Genomic DNA, 26,486 nt, shown 5'->3' on the forward strand with positions numbered 1-26,486 from the left:
TAGAAGTAGAATTGCCAGGTCATATGTTAATTCTATATTTAACTTTTGGACTTACGACCATATTGCTTTCCATAGTTGCAGCATCATTTTACATTCCCACATGCCATTCTTTTTTTGTCTTATTGGGTTCCTAGCAACTTCTTCACTCCAAAAGTTACAAGATTAGGTGGGAAGAGTTATCTCTTTCCACAATATTAGAATATTTTAATCCTTTACACAAGGTAGATTTTGCTTTTAAAGATATAAACGTTTTAATCACTCTAATTTTTTCGGTCCCATTTTTTCTTGAACTTGCCTTGTGTGATTTATCCTGCATGGTTGCTTCAATTTTTTCCTGCTCAGCTACCCATAATCATGATTTCCGGACTGCATCTGAATCTTTGGGACATTCACCTTAGGGTCTTTGTCTTTTCTCCTTATCAGCTACTTAGTTTTTCTAAGATTCTATTTTTTCATCTGCCAAATGAGTATAATAATAGTGCCTCATCTCATTGATTTGTTGGGAGAATTCAATGAGCCAATTTATGTTAGAGCCTTCACACAGTGAAGTGGCTTTAGTAATTGCTCAAAAAATGGTATTTGTTAGTATGTTATTACTTTATTTCTAGGATTTCTGTCTGTGCTCTGATTTTATGCTGTGTCTTCAAATACTTTATATGAATTTTGCCTGGAGCTACTAATAATTTTCAGTTGTATTTTCTGTTTTCTTTTTTTTTATTGTGAACTTTAACATATATACCTAACAGTTTGTAACTTTCAAAGTATGATTTAACAAGTAGCTAGAGAGCAAATTTCGAAGAATGTCATGAGTCACCGTTCTACAACTTCAGCTATTTTCATTATTGTAAAGTACAACGTACATACAGAAAGGTGTTAATTTTCGATGTAAAGCTCAACAAGCAGTTATATAGGTAATTTCAAAAATTGTTATGGGTTACAGTTCTGTGGTTTCAGTTCTTTCCTTATTATGCTGTATAGGGTATATACAGAAAGATGAAGACCTTCAAAGCCCAATTCAATGAGTAGGTATAGAGCAAATTTCAAAGGATGCTATAGGTTACAGTTCTGCCATGTCATTTACCTCCTTCCAGCTATTCCAACATTCTAGCATCTAAAAATATATATATATTTATATAAAGTTTTAGTATTCATAGACCTTTGTTCAATCTTATCTTGTTTGTTGCTACACCTTCCTCTCAATCTCTTTATCCATCTTCAGGGGTGTCTAGACTATGAGCACCCCAACTTGTTCATATTGAAAGGGGGTGTTGACAGTATGGGGAAGGAGGCTGCATCTGATTGTTGTTCTTAAAGAGGTTGTTGCCTCTGGGTTTTAGGACTTGTCTGGCATAGGAACACTCTGGTGGATTTAAGTTTCCGAGAGATAAAACTTAGTGAGTGAACCTTTTATAGAATCTCAGGTAGGGACCTAGGTATTTGGGGGCATGACTGACTGTGGCCATTTGGGATGTCTAGCTGGAGCTTGCATAAGAGAAACCTCCAGGATAGCTTCTCGACTCTATTTGGGATCTCTCAGCCACTGTGACCTCAGTTTCCCTTTCTTTTTTACTCCTTTTGGTCAAGTAGGTAATGCTGCCAGGGCCAGGCTCATTCCTGGGAGTCATGCCCCATGTTGCCGGGGAGATTCCCCTGGGAGTCATGTCCCTCATGATGGGGGAGGTTAATGAATTTATTTGCTGAGTTGGGCTTAGAGAAAGGCAGGGTCATTTTTAAAAAGTCTTTTCCTGGTATGTCCACGGCCTGGTCCTCCTTGTTGATGACTTCTAATGCTTTAATCTTTTCCTTTGCCTGGGCCTTTGCTTCCTGTTTCTTAGTGTGTTTTGTAATCTTTTTTTTGTTGAAAACTGGATAATGTGTTGTTGGAATTTGGGTTCTGAGGTGTCTGTTTACCTTAAGCCTGAATTTAGCTAGTGTTATGACAGAGCTTTGCTTGAGTGCCAGGAGTAATAAAAAAAAAAGAAAGGGGAAAAAAGAAAAAAACAAACAAACAGCCTTTTCTAGTCTTTTCAGATTGACCTGTAATAGCGTTCTCCCTCAAAGATTATCCATACAGTGAGTTTAGAGAATATTTTGAAGCTAAGCATAGTGGCTTGTCTGGTCATTTCTGCACATGTGTTTTGTCTTGGGCAGGCATGTGTGGCCCTAGGAATGCCCCCATTTACATGGATAGAAATGTCTCCTCTGCCCTAGGAAATCATTTCCTTTCAGTCCCAGGCACTCACTTTATGTCCCACAGCTAGTAATTCCTTGCTCTGGGTAGCCACGACTTGATTGCTTCCCACAGGGTTCTACAGGAGAGTTCTATGAGTTGCTTTCTACATGTGGGGCAAATTCTTGGGCAGGGAGCCTGTGACGAGTAGTCTGGTTTGGTCCCTCAGGCTGCCACCAGAGAAACTGGGTCAGACATACATCTTCCCAGTATGTACACAAGGATTACTCTGGTCCTTCTGGAACCAGGACCAGGGATCTACAGTGGGAGCATGGGCCAAATCCACATTGAGGTGGTAAGGGGGTGAGGGAGGGGCCAGCAGGGCACCATGAATTCTACTGCTTTTCAGTTGCCTTTTCTTGATTTGGCACTCACCCTGTTACTGTAATCTTTTAACTGTTTTCTGGAACTTTGAGAAAGATATTTCTGCCAATTTTTGCTAGTTGTTCAAAGTTTCTGTTGGGGGATGGAGCCCTGAACTTTCTCACTTGCCATCTTGATCCTGGGCTGCCTTCTATTATGTTCTTGCTTTACACAGTTATTGCTATGCTGATTCTTCTAGAAAAAAAGAATTTCTGCTGCCTTCACTGTTAGACAAGCTGCTGGCAACATTTTTTTTTTTTTAAATTCATTTTTATTGAGATATATTCACATACCATGCAGTCATACAAAACAAAGCATACATTCAGTTGTTTATAGTACTGTTATATAGTTGTGCATTCATCACCAAGATTAGTTTTTGACATTTTCATTACCACACACACAAAAATAATAAGAATAAAAATTAAAGTGAAAAGTAACAAAGTAAAAAAGAACACTGGGTGCCTTTTTTTTTTTCTTCCCCCATTTTTTGACTCATTCTTCCATAAACTAGAAAAGGGGAATGTGGTCCATATGGCTTTCCCAATCACATTGTCACCCCTCATAAGCTAAATTTTTATATAATCATCTTCAAGATTCATGGGTTCTGGGTTGTAGCTTGATAGTTTCAGGTATTTACTGCCAGCTGTTCCAGTTCATTAGAACTTAAAAAGGGTTGTCTATATTGTGCATAAGAGTGCCCACCAGAGTGACCTTTCGGCTCCTTTTGGAATCTCTCTGCCACTGAAGCTTATTTCATTTCCTTTCACATCCCCCTTTTGGTCAAGAAGATGTTCTCCAACCTACAATGCTGGGTCTAGATTCCTCCCCGGGAGTCATATTCCATGTTGCCAGGGAGATTCACTCCCCTAGGTGTCAGATCCCACGTAGGAGGGAGGCAGTGATTTCACCTGCCAAGTTGGCTTAGCTGGAGAGAGAGGGCCACATCTGAGCAACAAGAGGCATTCGGGAGGAGGCTCTTAGGCACAATTATAGGGAGGCCTAGCCTCTCCTTTGTGATGGCAACATTTAAAAAAAAATAGCCTAATTCACATACAATAAAATCCAGCCTTTTAAAATGTACAATTCAGTGGTTTTTACTATATTCACAGAGTTGTGCAGCCATCATGATTATCAGACTTTATAACATTTTCATCTTCCAAAAAAGAAACCTCGTACCCATTTCACTTGCTCTCCATGCCCTCCCCAATTCTCAACATCTCTAGCCCTTGACAACCACTTACCTACTTTCTGTCTTTATACATTTGCTTATTCTGGAAATTGCATATAAATGGAATCATGCAATATATGACCTTTTGTTTCTGACTTCTTTCACTTAACATAAGGTTTTCAAGTTTCAACTATGTTGTAGCATATATCAGTACTTCATTTTTATTGTTGTTTAATATTACAATTATGGATATACCGCATTTTAAAAATCCATTAATAAATTGATAGATATTTGACTTGTTTCTATGCTGTCAACTTTTACATGAAAAGTATTTCATTAAAAACAATATATATATAGTTCCACCCAGTCAGGAGTCCCTCCTCATCTTTGTTTTCATTTGTGATATATTTTTTTTTTCCCAGAGAATGTGATCTTTTGTTCATGTATTAGTTAACAAATCGTATTTCCTAGTGAAAGAGGGAAATGTAATTTTGACTGTGGTCTGTTAGGTTTCAAAACCTGTGTTCCTTTTGCAGTACCACATATCCCATTATTTAAGCTTAAGTCACCTTCTGGACACATTCTCACCTAAGCCAAGCACCTTCTGGAAGCCCACTCTAAGCTCCTGGGTCCTAAGAGCATATACCATGGGGTTAAGGGCTGGGGGAATGACAATGTTAAGTACATTAAGGAGAATAGGGAATATGGGAACTGCTTTCCCTGCCAGGTGGGCTATAGACACTACAACAATGGTTGTGTAGAAGAAGAAGATGAGGATGAGATGGGAGCTGCAGGTGCTCAGAGCCTTGACTATTGCTTGAGCAGAGTTCAGTCTCAGCACAGAGCGAAAGATCAGAACATAGGAAGCAAAGACTAGAGCCATATCACTTCCACCCATGACCCAGGCCAAAGCCAACTGATAAAACCTGTTAATGGTGGTATCATCACAGGCCAAGTTGGTGATCCCTGGGTTAGAGCACATGCAGTGCTCAATTTTATTTCTGGAGCAGTAGTATCTCTGGGAAGCTAGTATAGGCACTGGGAAGGTCAACAGGCTATTCCTGAGCACCATGAATCCTGTGGCTTTAATCACAAAAGTTTCAGTAACTATGAAAGGGTATTGAAGTGGGTGGCAGATGGCTACATATCTATCCACAGCCATGCAAAGGAAGAAGCCTGACTCCATGCTAATAAAACTGTGAACAGCATAGATTTGAGCAAAGCACTCAGGGAGGCTGATAGCCTTAGCATCAAACCAGAAAACTGCCAGGATCTTGGGCATGATGGTGGTGGCCAGGCCAATGTCCACTACAGCCAAGATGCTAAGGAATTGATACATGGGCTGGTTAAAATTAAGCTCACGCTGGATGGTGATCACGATGAGGAGATTGGCACCAAGAGCTAAGAGGCAGAGCAGAGCCAGGGGCAGGGAGAGCCAGTGCTGCCACTCGTGAATGCCTGGGAGCCCCATCAGGATGAACTCAGACACTTGAAACCTTGAGCTATTAGTTATACTCTGGGAGATATCCATATCTTGAGACAAGTTAGTTCTGTGTCTGTCTGTAGATAAAGGAGAAACAAGGAAGCTTGGTTATGTGCCCAGCTGAGATTCAGATTTAATTTAAAGGCAGAAGCTTCAGCCACAATAACTCAGTCTCTTTGATCATGATATCCTCCATGTCTTTTTGGTCTCTGGGAAATGTTCACAGATGAACAACTGAGATGGCTAAATGTCCTAAAAGGAAAAGTACATTAGACCCAGAAAGCCAGAGGGGAATTGGTTACTGATCTCATGTCACTCAATGCTCTTTTTCTACATGGAGGATGTGGATACAAAGTGGGAGACACATTCACTATGAACCACCTGACTTTCCAGGAGGTAGAGACTGAGGCAGAATTGACAGGTCCCATCTTGGAGGTCTTGCAGAGAAGAACAAGAAGTCAAAGCAGGAATCATCGTAACACTTTTATTCTGAATAGGGGTCAAGAGATTTTACAAAAACTTTGAAAGGTTTTTCAAATTTGAGGAAATTGAGGTTCACAGAAGTTAAATGATTTATCTGAGATGAGAATTTAAGTAATAAATGACCTGGGGCTAAAATCTTAGCATTCTGCATTCAATTGTTGTGCATTTTCCATTAAACTGTTGCTTATGGCTTAAGATAAATGGTTCTTTTAAGATATAGCCTTTTATTCCCTTCTGATTACAAAAGTAAAGTTGAAAACATATTAAAACCTATAGTTTTGAAATTATTGATTTTTTGATAATGAAATATATAAGATAACTAAATTAGCAATACTTTCTATCACTTTTAGATTTGGGTAGGATTTTCTCAAGGGCAATATTATTATTTTAACATATTACCATATTTTTTCCCTAAATAAATTTAAATGTGTGCTATGTTTAATTACCATAGTTATTGTAGATATTTAGACAATTTGATGTTTAAGTGAAATCAGTGTTCACTATATGTCTTTTCAGAACATTACTTCCCGATTTGTGAGGACTTTATTTTGATTCAAATCTTGCATGACTGTAGAACATTTTCAAGTTACCAGAAAGGAAAAATGGGCAATATCCTTTAGATATCCTTGCATAATTGTGAATTATTCTTTATTGCCTTTATACTTGAATATAATATGACCTCTGTAATTTCTGGGTCACAAGATTTTCTTCTTTTAAGCACTCCGGTTGTTCTATTTTATTGGTGTCTAATGTCTTTTGCATAAACCTTTAAGGGAAGAGGAAAATATAGGCCAATTATTGATGAAGATATGCATGTATTCGTCTCCTGTGATTAAAAAATTTAGATATATTCTCTTAAAACATTTGGGAAACAAAAAGACTATGATTAGAAAACCCATTAAATTAATTTTATCACTTAGAGATAATCACAGCATTTTGGAGTATTTCCTTTCAATAGCTATCCAGGGATCCATGCTTTCTTTTTATATAATTAATGTAATTTTATGCATGAATTTAGTGTCCTGTGCCATTTCATGAACATTTTAAATGGTTGCACAATATGTTATTATATGGGTATATAAAAATTTACCCAAGTTTTTTTTATTATTTAAATTTTATAAATTTTGGAAATGAAGATGTATAAAAATACTCTGTAGTTATATTTTAAGAATGATTTTCTCTATGGCTTTTAAATGTTCAATAGGAGTCCTTAATAAAAAGCTTAATTGTGGTGTTCAAGGGAGAAGGTATTCTATGAATCCCCTGAAATGAAATAGAAAACTACTTTATGTCTACAATTTTCTGAGTAGATGACCCATTTCATTTTCATCAAAGTCTCAAGTCGTTACAGTATTCAAAACAAAAATGAATAACTTAGAAAATCATCTTTAATGTAGAATTTTGATTACTATTCACTTCTCATTACTTTTTTTATTCCTGTTTTTAATGGCTTATTAAAAAATTTAACTCATTTATCTTGAACAGATTTTGGTTTACAGTGGGAAGTATTTATTTATATTAAGTTATATATTTTTCCAAATAGTGAAACAATAGTTTCATTATCTTTCCCCATCCGTTGGTGATGCCTCCTTTTGCATACAGTTTCTCTATGCCCTGAGTCTATGTTTTTCTGTCCCATTTTTCTGCCTATGCATTATGATGAATATACCAATTTTATATTTCACACTAAGATATTTACTATATTTGAAATTTTTTGATTGCTATTTTTTCAAGTATATTTTCTAATTAATTGTTGCTATAAAGGAAAACTTGTTTTTTGTTATTTTGCCTTGTATTTACCACTTTACTATTTTATTGTCAGTTGTAAAATTTTTGTGGTTGATTGTTTTCCTCTTTAGTTTTCTAGGAAGACCTCATAATTCTAAAAAGTGATAATCAGGGGCCCTCTTTTCCAAATATTATACCTCTTATTTATGCTTTTATGTTTTATTTTGATCAGAACAATGTGAAACAACAGTACTAGCAGCCAATCTCATTGTTACCCCTTTGGTTGATTTAATAATATTCTGTTAAAATCTTACATTGAGAATGGTTGTTGGATTTTGTACTCTACAAATCAATCAAATTAATAAAGTATTTTATTATATATTTTCTAAGAGTCTCAAATCATGATTCATAAAATCCCCTTCGTTTTGAGACTCTTTGATTTATAATTTATTGTACTAGTAGCACTTAGCTTGGTCATTTACTCACCAAAATTACTGAGAGTCTCCTGTGTGCCTGGTAATGTGATAGCCATGGGCTTCTCTTTACATATTCCTCTGATTGAAGAGTCTCATGTTCTCCAACCTGGCCATATCAGAGCTCAGTCTCATCCCTTTGGCTCTTTCTCTTGATCCAGATCTTAACTTCTGCAGAGGTGAAGAGCCTGATGGAAGGCAACGAAAGGCAAATTGAGAAGTTCAAGGATAGAGTGAGCCAGATTCATAGACCAGGACCAAGATGCAGGGACATGGTCTGCCTTCATTGCCTCCCCTCCCAGTATCCATGCCAGCTGCTGGTTTAGTTAGAGATGCTCTCAGGCTGGTGCTGCCTTCAGGGCTGCTTCCCCTCACCTGGTCATTGCTATCTGTGTTTGCCTTTTGTTGCTCAGAGTGGCTCTCTCCGTTTCCCTACCACTCCCAGGGCTTTGGTTATAAGTCAGAGCCCCGAAATGACCTGGTGCTGATAAGATCTTCCCTAGGCCCATCCCATGGTACTTCTTCGTCTCTCCCAACTGCCCCCCAGGACAGGTCATTGTTTCACTGCAGCAGGAAGAGTTCCCCAGAGACTTGGGGTCTTATCTTGATTTCTTCTGGGAACAGTCATTTAGACCTAATCCCAGGGGACAAGCCCACCAGATGTACAACCATGCCTGGTTGAATTGTTGGAAGAAAGTGTATTCTCCCTTCTGTCTATGCTTGGTTTTCTCCCCCATCGCTTTAGCAAATATGGTCAGTTCTGTTATAATGCATCATATGTCCTATGCAAAATTGTACAGGAAAAACCTCAGAGTTTATGGGAAAATGGGTTTAGGAGTATAATATTCAAAATCTTTTTCAGTGACATGTAGAAAAAGAAAATTTATAAAAGGGTAGCAGAGTTTTTCACATGTTAAGTGGTTAAGAAAAACATAAATTCTTCAATAAGTGTGGCATTTTACCTTGGGAAAAAAAGTTTCCTTGCAGAAGTAGGTGGAAGGGTTGCAACTTGTGAATTATCAGGAAATAGTAGAAGGAGCTTTATCTGAAATTAGTTCTAATACCAGGTGGGTGGATAAATGTGGCTCTGAGATTGCTGGTAGATTGCTGAGGTGTGTGCATGGGAATTTTGGATATTCCTACCCAATTCAGTTTCAGCTCGGTGCAATTTTCTGCATTTAATCAGTGTTTCTAGCGAAAGAAATTGTACATAGGCAAATGTGAAATTCAGTTATGTTCAAGTTTGTTCCTTATATACAATTATGTTGGAACAAATTTGCATATTCAAAACAGGCATTATAGCAGAACTGACTGTATCCCTTCTTTCCTGGGTCAACAGTCTCCTCTTCTCTCTTGTGCATCGTGCACCTAAGTATATGGAGATTCCAGGGACTGCTAACTTCAAATAATATCTCTACTCCACATCTCACTAGGCCTTTCCATGGCACTTCCCAATCTCACCTATGTATCTCTGGGGTCTGCTTTTCACTGACCTCTCCCTGGCCTCTTGAAAGAATCAACTTTGTATATTGCTTTTACTTCTTCACCTTTTTAATCTACTGCCATCTAAATATCTGTCCTATCACTGAAACTGCTCTTGCTGATGATCTCCATACTGCCAAATCAAAAGAGCACTGTATCAGATAGGGCCCCTTGGGGGAAAGATGATCCACCCAAATTAGCAAAATTTGAGGATGGTTTATTTACAAAGATGTGGGCAGTAAGAGATCCTAGTGGAGTTACCTGAGGCCAGTAATGGCAGTTGTCACCACTTCTAGGCCTCATGGGATTCTGAAACAGAGTTGTGTGGTGAAGGTTATTTTGAGAAGAGCTTTTTTATTGCTGTCATTGTTGAATTTTTATGTCTTCAGGTGTGAATTATGTTAACTTTAATGCTACTCTTTCATGTTGATTTTCCTCAAATAATAGGTTGTATTTGTTTTTTTAATTTTTAAAATTATTTTATTATTTTTATATTATGATGAAATTCTCTTTAATCAATCATGAAATCTGCTGAACACTTTCCAGAAGATACATCCATTTAGCCAACCTACTCAGGATTTGAAAAGTTGTATTTGAAATAAAATGTTGAGGTTTACTAAGCTATTTTTTTCAAAACACATTTAAACTAGGCCCGTTCCTGCCAAGAGAAGAAATGCTGCATAGGCATAAACAAAATGCTCTCTTATTACAACCTTTTCATTAGGGTCATAGAAATCGCTCTCCAAAGATAGCACAACTGCATGCTCTCCACTGTGATCACATTGACGATATCAGATCCTTGAGGTGTGTGTTCATCAGGAAGTTTCAGAGAATCCAAGGTGAAAAAGATACTATCCTCTATCACCCCATTTCTTCCACAGAAACTAGTGATGCAGACCTCATGCACATGTTTATGTCTCAGAGGCTTCATAGAGATTGCCTTTCTGCTGTAGGTGGATGGATGGATGGAAACCCTGGTGTCTATCCAGTCACCCTGGTAGGGTTCAAAACCTTTACATACAACTTCTAGAGAGAAGTAAGTTGTGTGATTTAGGAAGCCCACACCTTCCATTACAGAGATAACACAACCAATTAAAACTCTGGAAGGAGAGTATGATGGTCCATTGCCATGGCAATTATCATAGAAAGAATATACTTTGCTTTCAATCCACAAGATATTTTGTCATCTTCCACAAGTGCAGTCACTTTTTGTCCAACTTTCAGAAGCACATTACCAATTATAGCATCATTACCAAAGTAGATCAACTCATTAATCAAGCCATGATCACTACAGAACTTATCACAACACCATGCACAGTGTTCAACTTGGTGTCACCTTCCAAGAGCCTCTCTTGCTGCTTGCAGTCCTTCTCCGAGTTGTCTGCCCTCCTCCAGAAGGCCAAAGTCCTGGCAATGAGTTGAAACATGGTACTGTGGTCAGCCAGCTGAGGCACCGTGCCTGTGTTTGGTTTTATGATTGTTTTTCCTCTAGTAGGCTAGACAATCTTGGAATGCCCCTGTATTTGTTTGATGCAACTGCTATAGGGAGATATGGGCTTAAATCGTGTGCTGATGGCTTGATTTATGGTTTAGCTTTTTCCCCATACTTAATGGAGCATCATTGTTTAAAGCCATTTAGGTCTCTGCTTTGTTTTCTGATCTGATCGCCAATATTCTGGGAGTACCCACTCCAGTGGTTTGATATTTGGTTCACTATTTGGTCCAAGAGTATGTATGCAGAGGGATAGGCCTGCCTGGCTACTCCTATTGTGCTACCCAATTAATCACTGGGTTGGTTTCCTCAAGATCTTCTGCCTCTCCTAGTATCAGATATTTCTGAGTTTAAATAAACATTCTTTTTGTAGCAGTTCTCTCTTATGTGCCTTTTGGGCTTCTGTGCCTGTGGTGGATTGAATTACATACCCCAATTTAGACATGTTCTTGGTCTTGACCTGCATTCCTGTGGGTGTGAACCCATTGTAAATAGGATCTCTTGAAGATGCTATTTTAGTAAAGATGTGACCCAAATGAGTGAGTTTGGGCCTTAATCTGGATTACTGGAGTCCTTTATAAGAAGAAATTCAGGTTTATACAGAGAAAGACTCAGGAGGAGCCAGAAGCCAGAAGTCAGCAGAAACCTGAAGAGAAAGGAGAGAACATGGCCATGTGAGGGGGCACAGAGATGTAAGCCAAGGAGCACTGCAGACTGAGGTACACTAAGGCCCCTGGGAGGAAGCAAGCCTTCTAGGTTTCAAAATCATGAGCCAATAAATTTCCATTGTTTAAGTCAACCTATTGTGTGGTATTTGTGATAGCAGCTCAGAAAAACTAAAACAGTAATTCCCACAATCCCATGAAAGTTAACTTTTATGTTTTAGAGATTGCTGATATTTTCTGTTTCACTAATGACTTCCTGCTCATTTTGCAGCATTTAATGGATTGATTTATTTAACAAATATCTTATCAGTGATTGCTGGGATTTAGGGTGGGAGGAGGAGTCTACAGTGAATGGTAAACTTCATCATGTTGCTTCAGAGGCCTTTGAAATTTATTTATCCTTGGGAATATATTGGGAATTTATTGGTGGCTCTGTATTTGACAAATTTTTGGAGATGTTTTATGGTTATTTGAAAAGAATATGTATTATCTTTTTTACTGTGCACTAGTTCATTCAACACCCATTCAAATCCATCCTTCCATAGCTGTCCTCTATCATAGAAGCTGGGAAGCTAAAATACTCAACTTTTGAGACTTCCTAGCAGCTAGGGATGAATATCAGGCTCATTTCCAGCCAATGAGATGTGAGCAAGTGTCTGCTGAGACTCTCTTTCCATTCCTTCCTTCTTGTTTGGCATATGAAGTTGAATGTGGAGATGTGGTAGCTGTAGTGTAGGATGGCAGATCAGGAAGATGAGGGAGCTTGGTTCCTTGATGTCATAATTGAGCTCCCTTAACAGCTCTGAGCTACCTGATTCTGGATTGATTTTTTCTTTTCTTTTTGGTGGCATGAGATAAACCCTAATTTAGTTAAGCCACTATAATCTCTGTCATCTAGTTTCTCTTATACACAATCTTAACTGATAAAATGTTTGTTTACTAATGTTAGGGAGGCATACTGTTTTCTATTCCTGATGTTTTCTGCCATGTGCAGGTCAGCCCATTGACATAATACTCCTGGTCTCTATCCACCCCTCACTCATTTTCCAGGGGAGGAAGAGTGTCTTAATGTGGTTGGTGAGATGAATAGAAACAAAGGGGGAATCTTGAGCTCAGTCCCTTTCTTTTTGTCTTTGGAGCATGTATCTCTATGGCTCTCAGCCATGTGGTAACCTCAGAGATGTTGTGTCTGCAGGTGGAGCTACGGTTTTGGAGGGTATGTTTGATTCAAGAAATTAACATTTGGTTCACTGACTGAGCAAATGGAGAAAGAGAATTTTTAAAAACCCTGTAATTTTTGGGAGAAAAATGCATGTTTTTGTGTTTTTCCTTATTTGCAGCCCAGGCAGTTTCATGGCCTTGGTGATTTACAGAGATTTGTTTGAGACATTGAGGCTGGTTTTAATATCTGTATAGCTCCCCCACTTTTTACTAGAGAATTTGTGGGTTTAACAGAACAATCATACACAAAATACAGGGATCCCATGTACTACCCCACCACCAACACCTTGCATTGGTGTGGAACATTTGTTAAAATTGATGATAGCACTTTTTTTTTTTTTTTAAATAATTGTCCCATTTTTTTTTAACAGTAGTTACCTTTGTTACAACTGATGAAAGATTACTTAGAGTGTACTATTAACTGTTATCTATAGTTTATATTAGGTGCATTTCCCCCCATATTCCATCCTGTTATTGACACCTTGTATTACTGTCATACATTTGTTATAATTCATGAAAGAACATTCTTAACTTGTATTTTTAACCATAGTCCATTGCCCACAAGAGAGCTCACTGTGTTTTACAGTCCTATGTTTTATCTTTTAATTTTTAGTCTAGTAATATATATGACTTAAAGTTTCCCTTTTTAAGTACGTTCACGTATAGGTCAGTGCTGTTGATTAACTCACGATAATGTGCTACCATTACCATCATCTATTTCCAAACCTTTACAGTCAACCAAAATAGAAATTCTGTACAAGTTCGGCATCAGCTCCCCATTCTCTAAGCCCAGTCTATCCCCTGGTAAACCCATATTCTAGATTCTAACCCTATGAGTTTACTTATTATCATTAGTTCATTTCATTGAGATCATGCAGTATTTGTCCTTTTGCGTCTGGCTTATTTCACTCAACATAATGTCCACAAGGTTCACCCATTTTTTTTTTTTTTTATGGCTGCAAAATATTCCATTGTACGTATCTACCACATTTTGTTTATCCATTAATCAGTTGATGGACACTTGGGTTGCTTACCTCTTTCAGCAATTGTGAATAATGCTGCTATGAACACTGGTATGCAAATATCTTTTTGAGTCTCTAATTTCAATTCTTCTGGGTATATACCAAATAGTGGGATTGCTGGGTCATATGGTAATTCTATATTTAGCTTCCTGAGGAACTGCCAAACTGTCTTCCACAGCAGCTCCATCATTTTACATTCCCACCAGTAATGTTTGAGTTTTCCTGTTTCATCACATCCTCTCTAACACTTGTAGTTTTCTGTTTTTTTAATAGTAGCCATTTTAGTGAGTGTGAAAGGATATCTCATTGTGGTTCTGATTTGCATTTTCCTAATAGCTAATGATGTTGAGCATATTTTCAAGTGCATTTTAGCCATTTGTATATCTTCTTTGGAAAAATGTCTATTCAAGTATTTTGCCCATTTTTAATTGGGTTATTTGTATTTTTATTGTTGAGTTGCAGGATTTCTTTATATAATTTGAATGTTATATTCTACAATAAAAATATGATTTAAAAAAAAACCTTATTGGATGTAGTTTACAAATATTTCTCCCACTGAGTAGGTTGCCTTTTCATTTTTGTGACAAAGTCTTTTGATGCACAAAAGCTTTTAATTTTGAGGAGTTAATATAGCTTTTAATTTCCATGGCTGAATGAGTTTCTTTCTGAGGTGATAAAAGTGTTCTAAATTTGATTGTGGTGATGGTTGCACAACTTTGTAAATACACTAAAAACTGAACTGTATATTTTAAATGGTTGCAGTGTATAGTATGTGATTAATCTATAGCAATAAAGTTATTTTATTTATATATACATATATGTATATATATTTATATATACATTTATGTATATTTATATATACATAAATAATATATATGTACATATGTGTGTGTGTATAACAATGAAGTTTAGCATGACAGTGTTTCTATAACCCCTATGTCTCCCTTTGCTTACCTGAAGGGCCTTTAGATTAAGAATCTCTTAGTATCCTTTGCTTTGTCTACAAAGTGGTTGGTTGATATGTAGCAAGTTATCACACTCAGTTACAGGTTATTTGTAAAGAACTCAGGCCAACCGAAAATAAAGCCTCTGTTTTATGAAATGCACATGGGTGGACCACAGGCTTCTTTCCTATTTGACCTTGGGCATATTTCTTAACTCAGTTGTCTCATCTGTAAAATGAAAAATGTACTTGCTTCATAGGGTTGTTACAGGACTTAAATGAGTTGGTATTTGTGAAATGCTTAGAAAAGTTCTTTGCAAATAGTGTGTGTTATATAAAAAATGTGAGTTAATTTGAATTGATGCTCCTAGTAATTGGGAGAGGTGGCATTTCAACCCAGGACTGTTGCGCTCCAAAGCCTGTGTTCATTCTGCAAAACTACATATGATATTTGGCCATTTAAAGTTGTGTCACTTCCTGGACACTTTCTCACCCAAACCAAGCACCCTCTGGAAACTCACTTTGAGCTCCTGGTTCCTAAGGGTATATACCGTGGGGTTAAGGGCTGGGGGAATGACACTGTGCAGCACATTGAGGAGAGGAGGAATGAGGGGAGCCCTTCCTCCTGCCAGGTTGGTGAGTGATACTACAATAATAGCAGTGTAGAAAAAGAGGATGAGGATGAGGTGGGAGCTACAGGTACTCAGGGCCTTAGATGTTGCTTCAATAGAGTTTAGCCTCAGTACTGAGCGAAGAATCAAAGCATAGGAAACAAAGACCAGACCCATGTCACTTCCACCTATGACCCAGGCAAAGGTCAAGTTGTAAAACCTGTTAATGGTGATGCCATCACATGCCAGACTGGTGACACCCACGTTAGAGCAGAGGCAGTGCTGAATCTCATTCCTGGAGCAGTAGTGTCTCTGGGCAGCCAGTACAGGCACTGGGATGGTCAATAGGCCATTCCTGAGCACCATGAACAGTGTGGCTTTGATCACAAAAGCTTTAGTCACTATGGATGGGTATTGAAGGGGATAACAAATGGCTACGTATCTATCTACAGCTATACAAAGGAAGATGTCTGACTCCATGGTCATAAAAGAGTTCATGGCACAGATCTGAACAAAGCATGCAGAGAGGCTGATGGCCTTGGCATCAAACCAGAAAATAGCCAGGATCTTGGGCATGATGGTGGTGGCCAGGCCAATGTCCACTGCTGCCAGGATACTAAGGAACTGATACATGGGCTGATGCAGGATAGGTTCATGGTGGATGGTGATCAAGATGAGGAGATTGGCACCAAGAGCTAGGAGGTAGAGCAGAGCCAGGGGCAGGGAGAGCCAGTGCTGCCACTCGTGAATTCCTGAGAGGCCCATCAGGATGAACTCAGACACTTGAAATTTTGAGTTATTGGTTATACTCAGGGTGGTATCCATATCATGGAATGTCTTGTTCTCAGCATCTGCCTGTGGATTAAGGAGAAACAAGAATAAGGTTGTGGTTAGCATAGCTGTGAATAAAAATTTGTATAAAGGAATAAGTTTTACCCATGGTAACTCAGTAGTCCCTTTTAATGTAATGCATCCTGAACACCCTTTAGATCTCTAAAAAAAGTCCAGATAAGAATAAAAGAAAGGCCAGAATTGATCCTTAAGTGAAGGTTGTAGTGGAATAAAAGTGAAGACTTGCTGGCTTTATGTTCTTCAAGGGTAGTTTTTTTTTTTTTTTTAATGTGTAGAACATGGGTACAAAGCGGGAGACATGAAAAACCTGACTTCTCAGGAGGTAAAGTTATAAGCAGAGATATTGTCTCTGTTCTAGAGAATGTTCAGGAAGAGAGTAAGTAGCAATAATGAGAACCCTGACCATAATTTTCCTTTAAACAGTGTCTTGTGGTCGACAAATGGTTTCTAACATAAACCATCTCATTTAGTCATTTAATATTACTATTCATGTATGAGGAAACAGAGGTTAAATGATTTCTCTAAATAGGAATCATATATTGAAGTCACCAAGTGACAAAGATAAAGCAAAAATTTTTATCTTTTGCTTTAATTCTAGCACTCTTTCCATTAAATCATAGACAATAAGTCAGTACCCTTTAGGAATGCCAATTTGTTTTCCTCTTCAGATTATGGAAATAATGTTAAAGACATACTTAAAACTATACTTTCAGATAATCAATTTCATTAATAAAGGATATAAGGAGGGAAAATTAGCAACAAACTTCCAGATTTTTGTATGGTGTTTATTGGAACATAACAGGCATTTATCACACACATTTAGACTTTTTTAAAGAAATGTTATGGCTCAGTCTTGGCCCTTTCACACTTGGTCCTACTCATTCTTACATTTTTTATTTTATTCATGGTTGCTTTATTGGAGAATGTTTTCAAGAAATTGTATCAAAATTTCTACTTGGGCAATATGCCTTGGGAATTCTTGCATATTTTAGAATTTGTTATATTTATCCATGAATAATATCTTGCCTTGTCAAAATTGATCCTCAAATGAAGGTTGTTGTGGAATAAGAGTGAAGACTTACTGGCTTTATGTTCTTCAGCATATATTTATTTGATTATTAAAAATAGTGAAAATAAAATAATAGAAATTTTAGAAAACAAAAATTTTATAGAAAAATCATAAACCTGTATTAGTCAGAGTTTTTCAGAGAAACATAACCCACAAGATGGATGAATATATATGTATGTATTTAAGAGATTTATTATAGGAACTTACTATAAGAATTGGCTCAAGTGACCATGGGGACTGGCAAGTCCAAATTCTGTAGGGCAGGCTGCAAGTTGGGGACACCAATGAAGGTTTCAATGGATTCCCTAGTTGAAGTTGGCTAGCTGAAGTAGAGGTAAAAATTCTTTCCTACTGCTGAAAATCATTAGTTCTTCTTTTAAGGCCTCCAACTGAGTGGATGAGTTGACTCCTCTCAGTGCTGAAGGCATTATCCTTTGTTGGTTGTGGATGTAATCAGTTCTAGATGCAATCAACTGAATAATGATTTAAGTCTACAAAGTACCCTCACAGTAACAATCAGGTCAGTGTTGGCTTGACCAAGAAATTGGACACCATAATCTAGCTAAGCTGACACTGCACTTAACCATCACATTCTTTCAACCAAAGCTAATGATATTTAACATTTTAGAATATTTAGTTTTCAGTAATTTTCTTTGCAATCTTTTTGCACAGTTGAAATTTCATGTAAATAGAATTTTTCATCCTGTGCTTTTGCTTCACATAATACAGATGAACTTCCTTATTTATTGGGATACTTCTTATAAACATTTTCAATGGCTGCATTACATGTTACAATATAGTTGAATTCAATTTCCCCCAATTTTTGTTTTGTTTTGCATGCTGTTTACAGATACTTTGGATATACATACATTTTACCTTTAAAAATAATACTTACATTATTTTCCATTTATGCTCTTTATTATGCCCTTATAGCTTAAATAGGATTCTTTAACCAAGAATTTAATTATGGATAGTCTCCATGGGATTCTGTGAACTTTCTAAATATATGGAAAAATTTTGTCTATATTTGTATTAATCTAGGGGAAAGGATTTGTTTATCTTTCATCAAATTCTCAAAAGTTTCACTATCCAGTCAAGAAAGAATTACAGAAAATCATTCTTTAGTCAAAATTTTGACCAATATTCACTTCCCTTGGTCTTTTAATTTTTGATGGTTGAGCTTTTGGTTTTGTGACACTGCTTACTTATATGGAATTCATTTTGCTGTTAATGAAGTGTAGGTAAATAAATTGATTTCAAATAATTAAGCAATGTCCTTTACATCTTTTCCCAACTGATTATTATGCTTCCTTTGTCACATAGTGAATTTTTATGTCATTAAAATTCTATTTCTGGGTAATCTATTGTATATATTTATTTTGGGTTATTTCAAACTGAATTAAAAATTCTAGTTTAATAATGAATTTGATGTATTCAGGGTTATTTTTCTCTTATTACTTATTCTATTCAATTTTAAAACCCATTTCAAGTGTCTTTTCTTCCAGATTAACCTTAGAATTCCTGCATTGATATCTAAAATAGCCCAGTTTTGGTTAGATTTGTGTTAAACATGTGGATTAACTTTGCAAAAAAAAGCGGTTGATATATTTATATTAAAATATTCAGTCTTCTCAATGAGAAATGTCGACCCTTTCTGCCTTTATTTAAATCTCTTTTTAAAAATTCCGTATTAAAATTTTGTACTTCTGCACTGTTCTTATTATAATATTAGTATTTTTGGATCTTTTTGTGTGAATATGATTGTTTTTCTGCGTTATATATTTCTGGTATATGGAAGCTCATTGAGTTTATCTTTTTTAGTGCTATTAAATTGTTTTTTTAATTACTTCATCATGTATTCATTCATTTTTATTAAATTCTTGCAACTTCTGAACATTTGTGATTTTTTTCTGTATTGTAGCAACCAACTACCTGTTGCTAGTGAAAAAATATTTTGTATAATTTTATATATTGCAATTGTATTTGTTTCGTTATTTCATTTTGTATACCAGTGATGTTGCTAAACTGTTAAATTCTTAAAATTTTTCATGTTGATGCTCTTTCTTTAGTTTTCTAGGTAGAACAAAATGTTGCTTGCTGATAATGATGTCTTCCTTCTTTACAAATATTAACATCTCTTAATTTTTGTTTTATGTCATGCTGAAATGGTTGGAAAGTCATGACCATGTAAAATGATTGTGATGGTAAACATCCTTAATGTTTTGGTTGAATTTTATAGGGATGTATCTAGAATTTATGTTAGGTATGATTTCTTTAGTTTTAAAAGTTATGTGTCTTTTATCAGATATAATGAAGTACTCTTGTTTCTAATGGGCTTTTAGTTGATAGTAATGACTCTTGAAGTTATGTTTGATCTAGGAATTTTGGATCTAGAATTTATTATTCTAGACTCCTTTGTTTATCATTTATTCACTTATGTAACACTGCAAAATGCATGGTTTTCTTTCTGTTTTGTGAATATATATATATTTTTGTTTTGTTTTGTTAGGTTTTGCTTGCATAGTCTTCTGACTAGAAAGTCCCACCTTCTCAAGTGTGACCATCTTAGAGCTCAGCCTCAATTCTCTCCTGTTTCCTGATCAGACACTTGGTACTGAAGGCAAAGAAGCAAACAAAGACAGCCAACCATGAATACTAAAAATAAAGCATATAATAAAATTCAGAGGTTAAGACAGAATTCCAGGAACATAGACCACAACCGTCCCCTCACCTCTTAGGTCACATGTCATCAGCTGGCTTACTTATTACTTCAGGAGAAACAATGAAGAGGCTTCAGGCTGGAACTTCCTTCTGTGGTTGCTTCTTCTCCCTTGGCTATAGCTGCCTGTGTTCAGCCTTTCATTGTTCAGAGCAGATCCCTGTCTTTCTTGCCATCCCTGGGGTTTGGGGTTTCAGTATAAATTAGATCCCTAAAATGCCCTGGTCCTGGTGTGCTGCTCTCCAGGCCTCCCTTGTCAGTTAGAAATTAGAATCCTCCAGGGCCTAATGCTTTTTACACTGCATTGGGAAAAGGATCCAAGTGTTCTCAGGATTTCTTCAAGTAATATTTGAGAACATACCCATTTAGCCCCAGTCCCAGAGACAGTTCTACCAATCCACCCCAGACCATCCCCTGGGCTTGATTCATCCCTCTCTGCTTAATAGTGCCCCTCATTTAGAAAGATTCCAAAGTCTCCCCACCTCAGAATATATCTTTACTTTCTAGAGATTGCTCCTGCCTATTCCCAGTTTCACAATCTTTGTAATGTTTATATTTTGCTGCTTCTTCCTTCTATATAATTCTTAGCTCTCTGCAATTTAATTTTTTTTATTGGAGAGACTGTGAATTTACAAAAAAATCATGCATAAAATACAGGATTCCTGTACCCCACCCCACCAACAACACCTTGCATCAGTAAGGAACATTTGTTACAATTGATAGCACATATATAAATAATTGTATTATTTTTTTAACAGTAGTTACCTTTGTTGCAGTTGATGGAAATTTATTAAAATAGTTCCATCTATTGTGCATGATTTACATTAGGTGTGTTTTTCCCCATATACCACCCTTTTACTACCACCTTGTATTAGTTTTGTACATCTGATATAACCCATGAAAGAACCTTCTTATACTTTTACTATTAACTAAAGTCCATGGTCTATAGTAGGGTTCACTGTGTTGTACAGCCCTATGCTTTATCTTTTAATTTTTATTCTAGTCATATACACAACCTAATCTTTCCCCTTTTAACCACATTCACAAATAGTTCAGTGGATTAACTCACTGAATAGCTGTGAATTAACTCACAATAATGTGCTACCTTCACTACCATCCATTTCCAAACCTTTAGCGTCAGCCTAAATAGAAATTCTTTGCAAGTTAAGCATCAGCTCCCCATTCTCTGAGCCCAATCTATCCCCTGGTAACCTATATTCTAGATTCTAACTCTATGAGTTTGCTTATTATAATTAATTCATAACACTTAGGCCATGCGATATTCGTCCTTTTGTGTCTGGCTTACTTCCCTCAACATAATGCCCACAAGGTTCATCCATGTTATTACATGCATCAGGACTTCATTCCTTTTTTCTTTGTTTTTTGTTTTTTGTTTTTTTTAAATTCAGTTTTATTGAGATATATTCACATACCATACAATCATCCATGATGTACAATCAACTGTTCACAGTACCATCATGTAGTTGTGCATTCATCACCCCAATCTATTTTTGAACATTTTCCTTATACCAGAAAGAATCAGAAGAAGAAATAAGAATAAAAAATAAAAATAAAAAAGAACACCCAAATCATCTCCCTCATCCCATCCTATTTCTCATTTAGTTTTTGTCCCTATTTTTCTACTCATCCATCCATACATTGGATAAAAGGAGTGCGGTCCACAAGGTTTTCACAATCACACTGTTACCGCTTGTAATCTACATTGTTATACAATTGTCTTCAAGAGTCAAGGCTACTGGGTTGGAGTCTGGTAGTTTCAGGTATTTACTTCTAGCTATTCTAATACATTAAAACCTAAAAAGTATTGTCTATATAGTGCGTAAGAATGTCCACCAGAGTTATCTCTCAACTCCACTTGAAATCTCTCAGCCACTGAAGCTTTATTTCGATTCATTTTGCATCCCCCTTTTGGTCAAGAAGATGTTCTCAATCCCATGATGCCGGGTCCAGATTCATCTCCAGGAGTTTCATCCCGCATTGCCAGGGAGATTTACACCCCTGGGAGTCAGGTCCCATGTAGGGGGGAGGGCAGTGAGATCACCTGCCAAGGTGGCTTAGTTAGAGAGAGAGGGCCACATCTGAGCAACAAAGAGGCACTCAGGGAGAGACTCTTATGCACAGTTATAAGCAGGTTTAGCCTCTCCTTTGCAGTAACAAGCTTTATAGGGGCAAGCCCTAAGACAGAGGGCTCAGCATGTCAAGCTGTCAGTCCCCAGTGATTGTGAGAGCATCAGCAGCAATCCAGGTGAGGAAGTCCAATACCTCTGCATTCTTCCGCAGCTCCTCAGGGGGCCCCAAATATATATATTTTTTTCTCCGCCCAGATGACTTTGGGATGTGTTGTGTCTGGTTTACAGACCTACCATATCTTGCTTCCTATTCAAAGTTCCATGTAATTGTGGGGTTTGAACAAACTGATTGTAGAAGTTATATTGTTTAGAAAATATAGATCCTGCACCAAATAAACATCTCTTCCCTTGGTCTCACATGGAAGTTGAAGTTTTAAGACACAGTCAGTTTCATCCTTTACCCTTTTGCCCGATTTGCCCTAGTCTTAACCATATCTGCTTCATTCATATCTCTAATCGAAGTCTGGGCTCTTTTTCAGCCTTTTTTTTTTTTTTTTTAACAGTTGCTGTATGCATCAGTACTGGCATTCATATCTGTAGAGCTCTATCTCTGAGTTTCAGGTGTCACACAGATACCCAATGTTCCAGAGACCAGTCAGGTTATACATCAAGGGATCAACATCTCAGAGTTTGGAGACAGCCATTACAATTCAGGAATAGATTTGACTGCTGTAAGAGCTTACAATCCAGGGACCATTACAATAACCATTTCCCTGTTAGGCTGTGCTCTATGATTCAATTCTGAGTTTACACATTGTAGTTAGTCCATATTGGTGAGGCAGTATTTGCCTTGTTCTGGCATACTTCACTCAGAATGCTGTCTACAGGATCCATTCACCTCCTTGCGTGTCTCACAACTACTCTCCTTCTTGTAGTTGCTCAATATTCCATTGTATGCATACACCACAGTTCACCATTTTGTTCCTCTGTCAGTGTACCCTTAGGCCAGCTCCACCTACTGAAATCATGAATACTGCCTCCATAAACACCAATGTGCAAATGTCTCTTCATGTCTCTGCTCTCAGATATTCCAAATACGTACCCCATAATGAGGTTGCAGGACCTCATGGCCCCACATACTTAGCTTCCTGTGGAGCCACCACAGTGGTCTCCAGAAAGGCTACACCATTCTTCCTCCTCATCAACAGTAAATAGGTGCATACTTCTCTCCATGTTTTCTCCAGGACTTTTACCCCTATTTATATTTTTTCCTACAATTTCATAGAGATATATTCATATAACATACAATTATCCACAGTGTACAATCAGTATTCACAGTATCATCATATAGTTGAACATTTATCACCACAGACAGCACTTGAACATGTTGATTACTATGAAAAAGTTTTTTTTTTTGGTGAATAATAAAAAAGATAATAATAAAAAGAAAAATAAAGTGTCATGCGATACAATATATTAGTAAGGACAGAAAACAACACCACTACCAAGAATCCCATATTCTTCCCTTATATCCCCCTCATATACATTTAACTTTTTTTTTTCCTTTTTAATTTTTATTGGGATTGTTCAGATAGCATACAATTATCCAAAGATCCAAAGTGTACAATCAATTACCCCTGGTACCCTCATACAGCTGTGCATCCATCACTACACTTAATTTTTGTTCAATTTTTAGAAACTTTTCATTACTCCAGACAAGAAATAAAGTGAAAGAGGAAAAAAGAAAAAAAGAAAAGGAAACTGGAATCCTCCCATATCCCTAACCAACCCCCCCCAATTGTTTACTCATAGTGTTGATATAGTACGTTTGTTACTGTTTATGAAAAAATGTTGAAATACTGCTAACTGTAGTATATAGTTTGCAGTAGGTTTGTGTTTCTTCCCTATATGCTCCTCTATTATTAACTTCTAATTGTATTGTCATACATTTGTTCTGGTTCATGGAAGAGATTTCTAATATTTGTACAGTTAATCATGGACATTGCCCACCATAGGATTTAGTTTTATACATTCCCACCTTTTGAGCTCCAACTTTCCTTCTGGTGACATATATGACTCTGAGCTTCCCCTTTTCACCTCATTCACACACCATTCTGCACTGTTAGTTATTCTCACATCTAGCTACCAACACCTCTGTTCATTTCCAAACATTTAAGTTTATCCTAGTAGAACATTCTGCTGATACTAAGCAACCACTCCCCATTCTTAAGCCTTGTTCTATATCTTGGTACCTCATATTTCATGTCTATGAGTTTACATATTATAATTAGTCCCTATCAGTGAGATCCTGCAATATTTGTCCTTATATGTCTGGCTTATTTCACTCAGTATATTGCCCTCGAGGTTTTGTCATCAACCCATTTTTTTTTTTAATATGGTTTTGTTCACACACCATACATTCCATTCTAAGTAAATAATCGATGGTTCTCTGTATGGTCAGATATTTATGTGTTCACCACCTTCACCACTATCTATATAAGGGCATCTACATTTCTTCCACAAGGCAGGAGGGAGAGTCAAAGAAGGTAGAGCGGCAAAAGAAAAGGGAAAAAAAAATGACAGCTAGGAAGCAGCAAAAGGCAAAATAACCTTAAATCAAAGTAGAGTAAAGAGTCAGACAACACCACCAATGTCAAGTGTCTAACATGCCTCCCCTATACCCCTCTCTTATCTGCATTTACCTTGGTATATCACTTTTGTTACATTAAGGGACGCATAATACAATGATTCTGTTAGTTACAGTCTCTAGTTTACACTGATTGCATCCCTCCCCCAATGCCTCCCCATTTTTAACACCTTGCAAGGTTGACATTTGCTTGTTCTCCCTCGTGAAAGAACATATTTGTACATTTTATCACAATTGTTGAACACTCTAGATTTCACCAAGTTACACAGTCCCAGTCTTTATCTTTCCTCCTTTCTTCTGGTGTCTCTCATGCTCCCAACCTTCCTCTCTCAACCGTATTCATAGTTATCTTTGTTCAGTGTACTTACATTGCTGTGTTACCATCTCCCAAAACTGTGTTCCAAACCATGTACTCCTGTCTTGTCCTATCACTCTGTAGTGCTCCCTTTAGTATTTCTTGTAGGGCGGTTATCTTGTTCACAAAGTCTCTCATTGTCTGTCAGAAAATATTTTAAGCACTCCCTCATATTTGAAGGACAGCTTTGCTGGATATAGGATTCCTGGTTGGAAGTTTTCCTCTTTCAGTATCTTAAATGTATCACACCACTTCTTTATTGCCTCCATGGTTTCTGCTGAGAGATCCGCACATAGTCTTATTAACCTTCCTTTTTATGTGATTGATTGCTTTTCTCTTGCTGCTTTCAGAAATCTCTCTTTGTATTTGACATTGGACAATCTGATCAGTAAGTGTTTTGGCATAGGTCTATTGTGGTCTATTCTGTTTGGGGTGTGCTGTACTTCTTGAATCTCTAATTTTCTTTCTTTCATAAGTTTTGGGAAATTTTCAGTGATTATTTCTTCTATTATTCTTTCTGCCCCCTTTCCACTCCCTTCTCCCTCTGGGACACCCATACCATGTATATTTGTGTGTTTCATGTTGTCACTCAGCTCCCTAAGACCCTGCTCATATTTTTTCCATTCTTTAACCATGTGTTCTTTCATGTGTGTGAATTCAGATGTTGTGTCTTCCAATTCACTGATCCTTTTTTCTGCCTGTTCAAATCTGTTGTATCCCTCCATTGTCTTTTTCTTCTCCTCCATTATGCCCTTCATTCCTATAAGTTCTGCCATTTGGTTTTTCAAGTTTATGAATTCTTCCTTATGGTCATCCAGTGTCCTCCTTATATCCTTCATCTTTTTGCTATGTCTTCCCTCAGTTCATTGATTTGATTTTTGAATTGATTTAGCTTTGTTTCAACATCTCCAATTAGTTCTTCCTTCAGTTCATTGAATTGATTTAGCAATAATTGCTTCAATTCCTGTGTGTCAGTTGAACTGTTAGTTTGTTCCTTTGGCTTGTCCATATTTCATGTTTCCTAATATAGCTTGTTATCTTAAGTTGCCTAGTCATCTGACTTTCTTGGTTAGTTTATTCTGGAGCTTGTTTTCACTCTTTTACCTAGGGTTTTCTTGTTGGTTGACTTTGTTCTCTAACCCTTGGTGTTCAGTTCAGCCTATTCTAGACCTTTAACTTAGATTCTGTTTAGTTGATCAGAGTTTTTCACCTCTTGTTTTTCTGTTTCTTGCCCTGTCTCTATATGGCCTTCTTATATGATGGTCTCCTCAGATATGGTCAAACCCAGTCAGGATTTCCCAGTCCAGAAAGGCCCAGGTCTCAGGAAGAAGGTATGGATTTTCCTTGAAAATAAGACCCTCCTGTGAGGCCTTTAGAGTCTATGCTTCTT

General features: G+C 37.0%; 3 protein-coding genes across 3 annotated transcripts; all 3 read right to left on the reverse strand.

Annotated features, from left to right (window-relative positions):
• Positions 1 to 4,326: 4,326 nt before the first annotated feature.
• On the reverse strand, positions 4,327 to 5,292 carry LOC119537678 (olfactory receptor 688-like). Its single transcript, XM_037840218.1, has one exon. The coding sequence runs from the start codon at positions 5,290 to 5,292 to the stop codon at positions 4,327 to 4,329; it is 966 nt and encodes a 321-aa protein (XP_037696146.1).
• Positions 5,293 to 10,116: 4,824 nt separating this feature from the next.
• On the reverse strand, positions 10,117 to 10,837 carry LOC119537005 (RNA helicase Mov10l1-like). Its single transcript, XM_037839641.1, has 2 exons — positions 10,747 to 10,837; positions 10,117 to 10,475 (listed from the first exon to the last, which is right to left on the reverse strand). Exons 1-2 carry the CDS (start codon positions 10,835 to 10,837, stop codon positions 10,117 to 10,119), a joined length of 450 nt encoding a protein of 149 aa, XP_037695569.1.
• Positions 10,838 to 15,223: 4,386 nt separating this feature from the next.
• On the reverse strand, positions 15,224 to 16,189 carry LOC119537677 (olfactory receptor 688-like). Its single transcript, XM_037840217.1, has one exon. It carries the CDS (start codon positions 16,187 to 16,189, stop codon positions 15,224 to 15,226), a length of 966 nt encoding a protein of 321 aa, XP_037696145.1.
• Positions 16,190 to 26,486: the final 10,297 nt, after the last annotated feature.

This window comes from Choloepus didactylus, chromosome 6, assembly GCF_015220235.1.
Source record: "Choloepus didactylus isolate mChoDid1 chromosome 6, mChoDid1.pri, whole genome shotgun sequence".
Classification (NCBI taxonomy): Eukaryota; Metazoa; Chordata; class Mammalia; order Pilosa; family Megalonychidae; genus Choloepus; species Choloepus didactylus.

Bases quoted from the DNA above. Each gene is read 5' to 3' on its own strand.
- LOC119537677 (XM_037840217.1), bottom strand. From the start codon at position 16,189: ATGGATACCACCCTGAGTATAACCAATAACTCAAAATTTCAAGTGTCT.
- LOC119537678 (XM_037840218.1), bottom strand. From the start codon at position 5,292: ATGGATATCTCCCAGAGTATAACTAATAGCTCAAGGTTTCAAGTGTCT.
- LOC119537005 (XM_037839641.1), bottom strand. From the start codon at position 10,837: ATGTTTCAACTCATTGCCAGGACTTTGGCCTTCTGGAGGAGGGCAGAC. The intron at 10,476-10,746 runs GTGACACCAAGT...CTGTAATGGAAG, and splicing joins GCAAGAGAGGCTCTTGGAAG to GTGTGGGCTTCCTAAATCAC.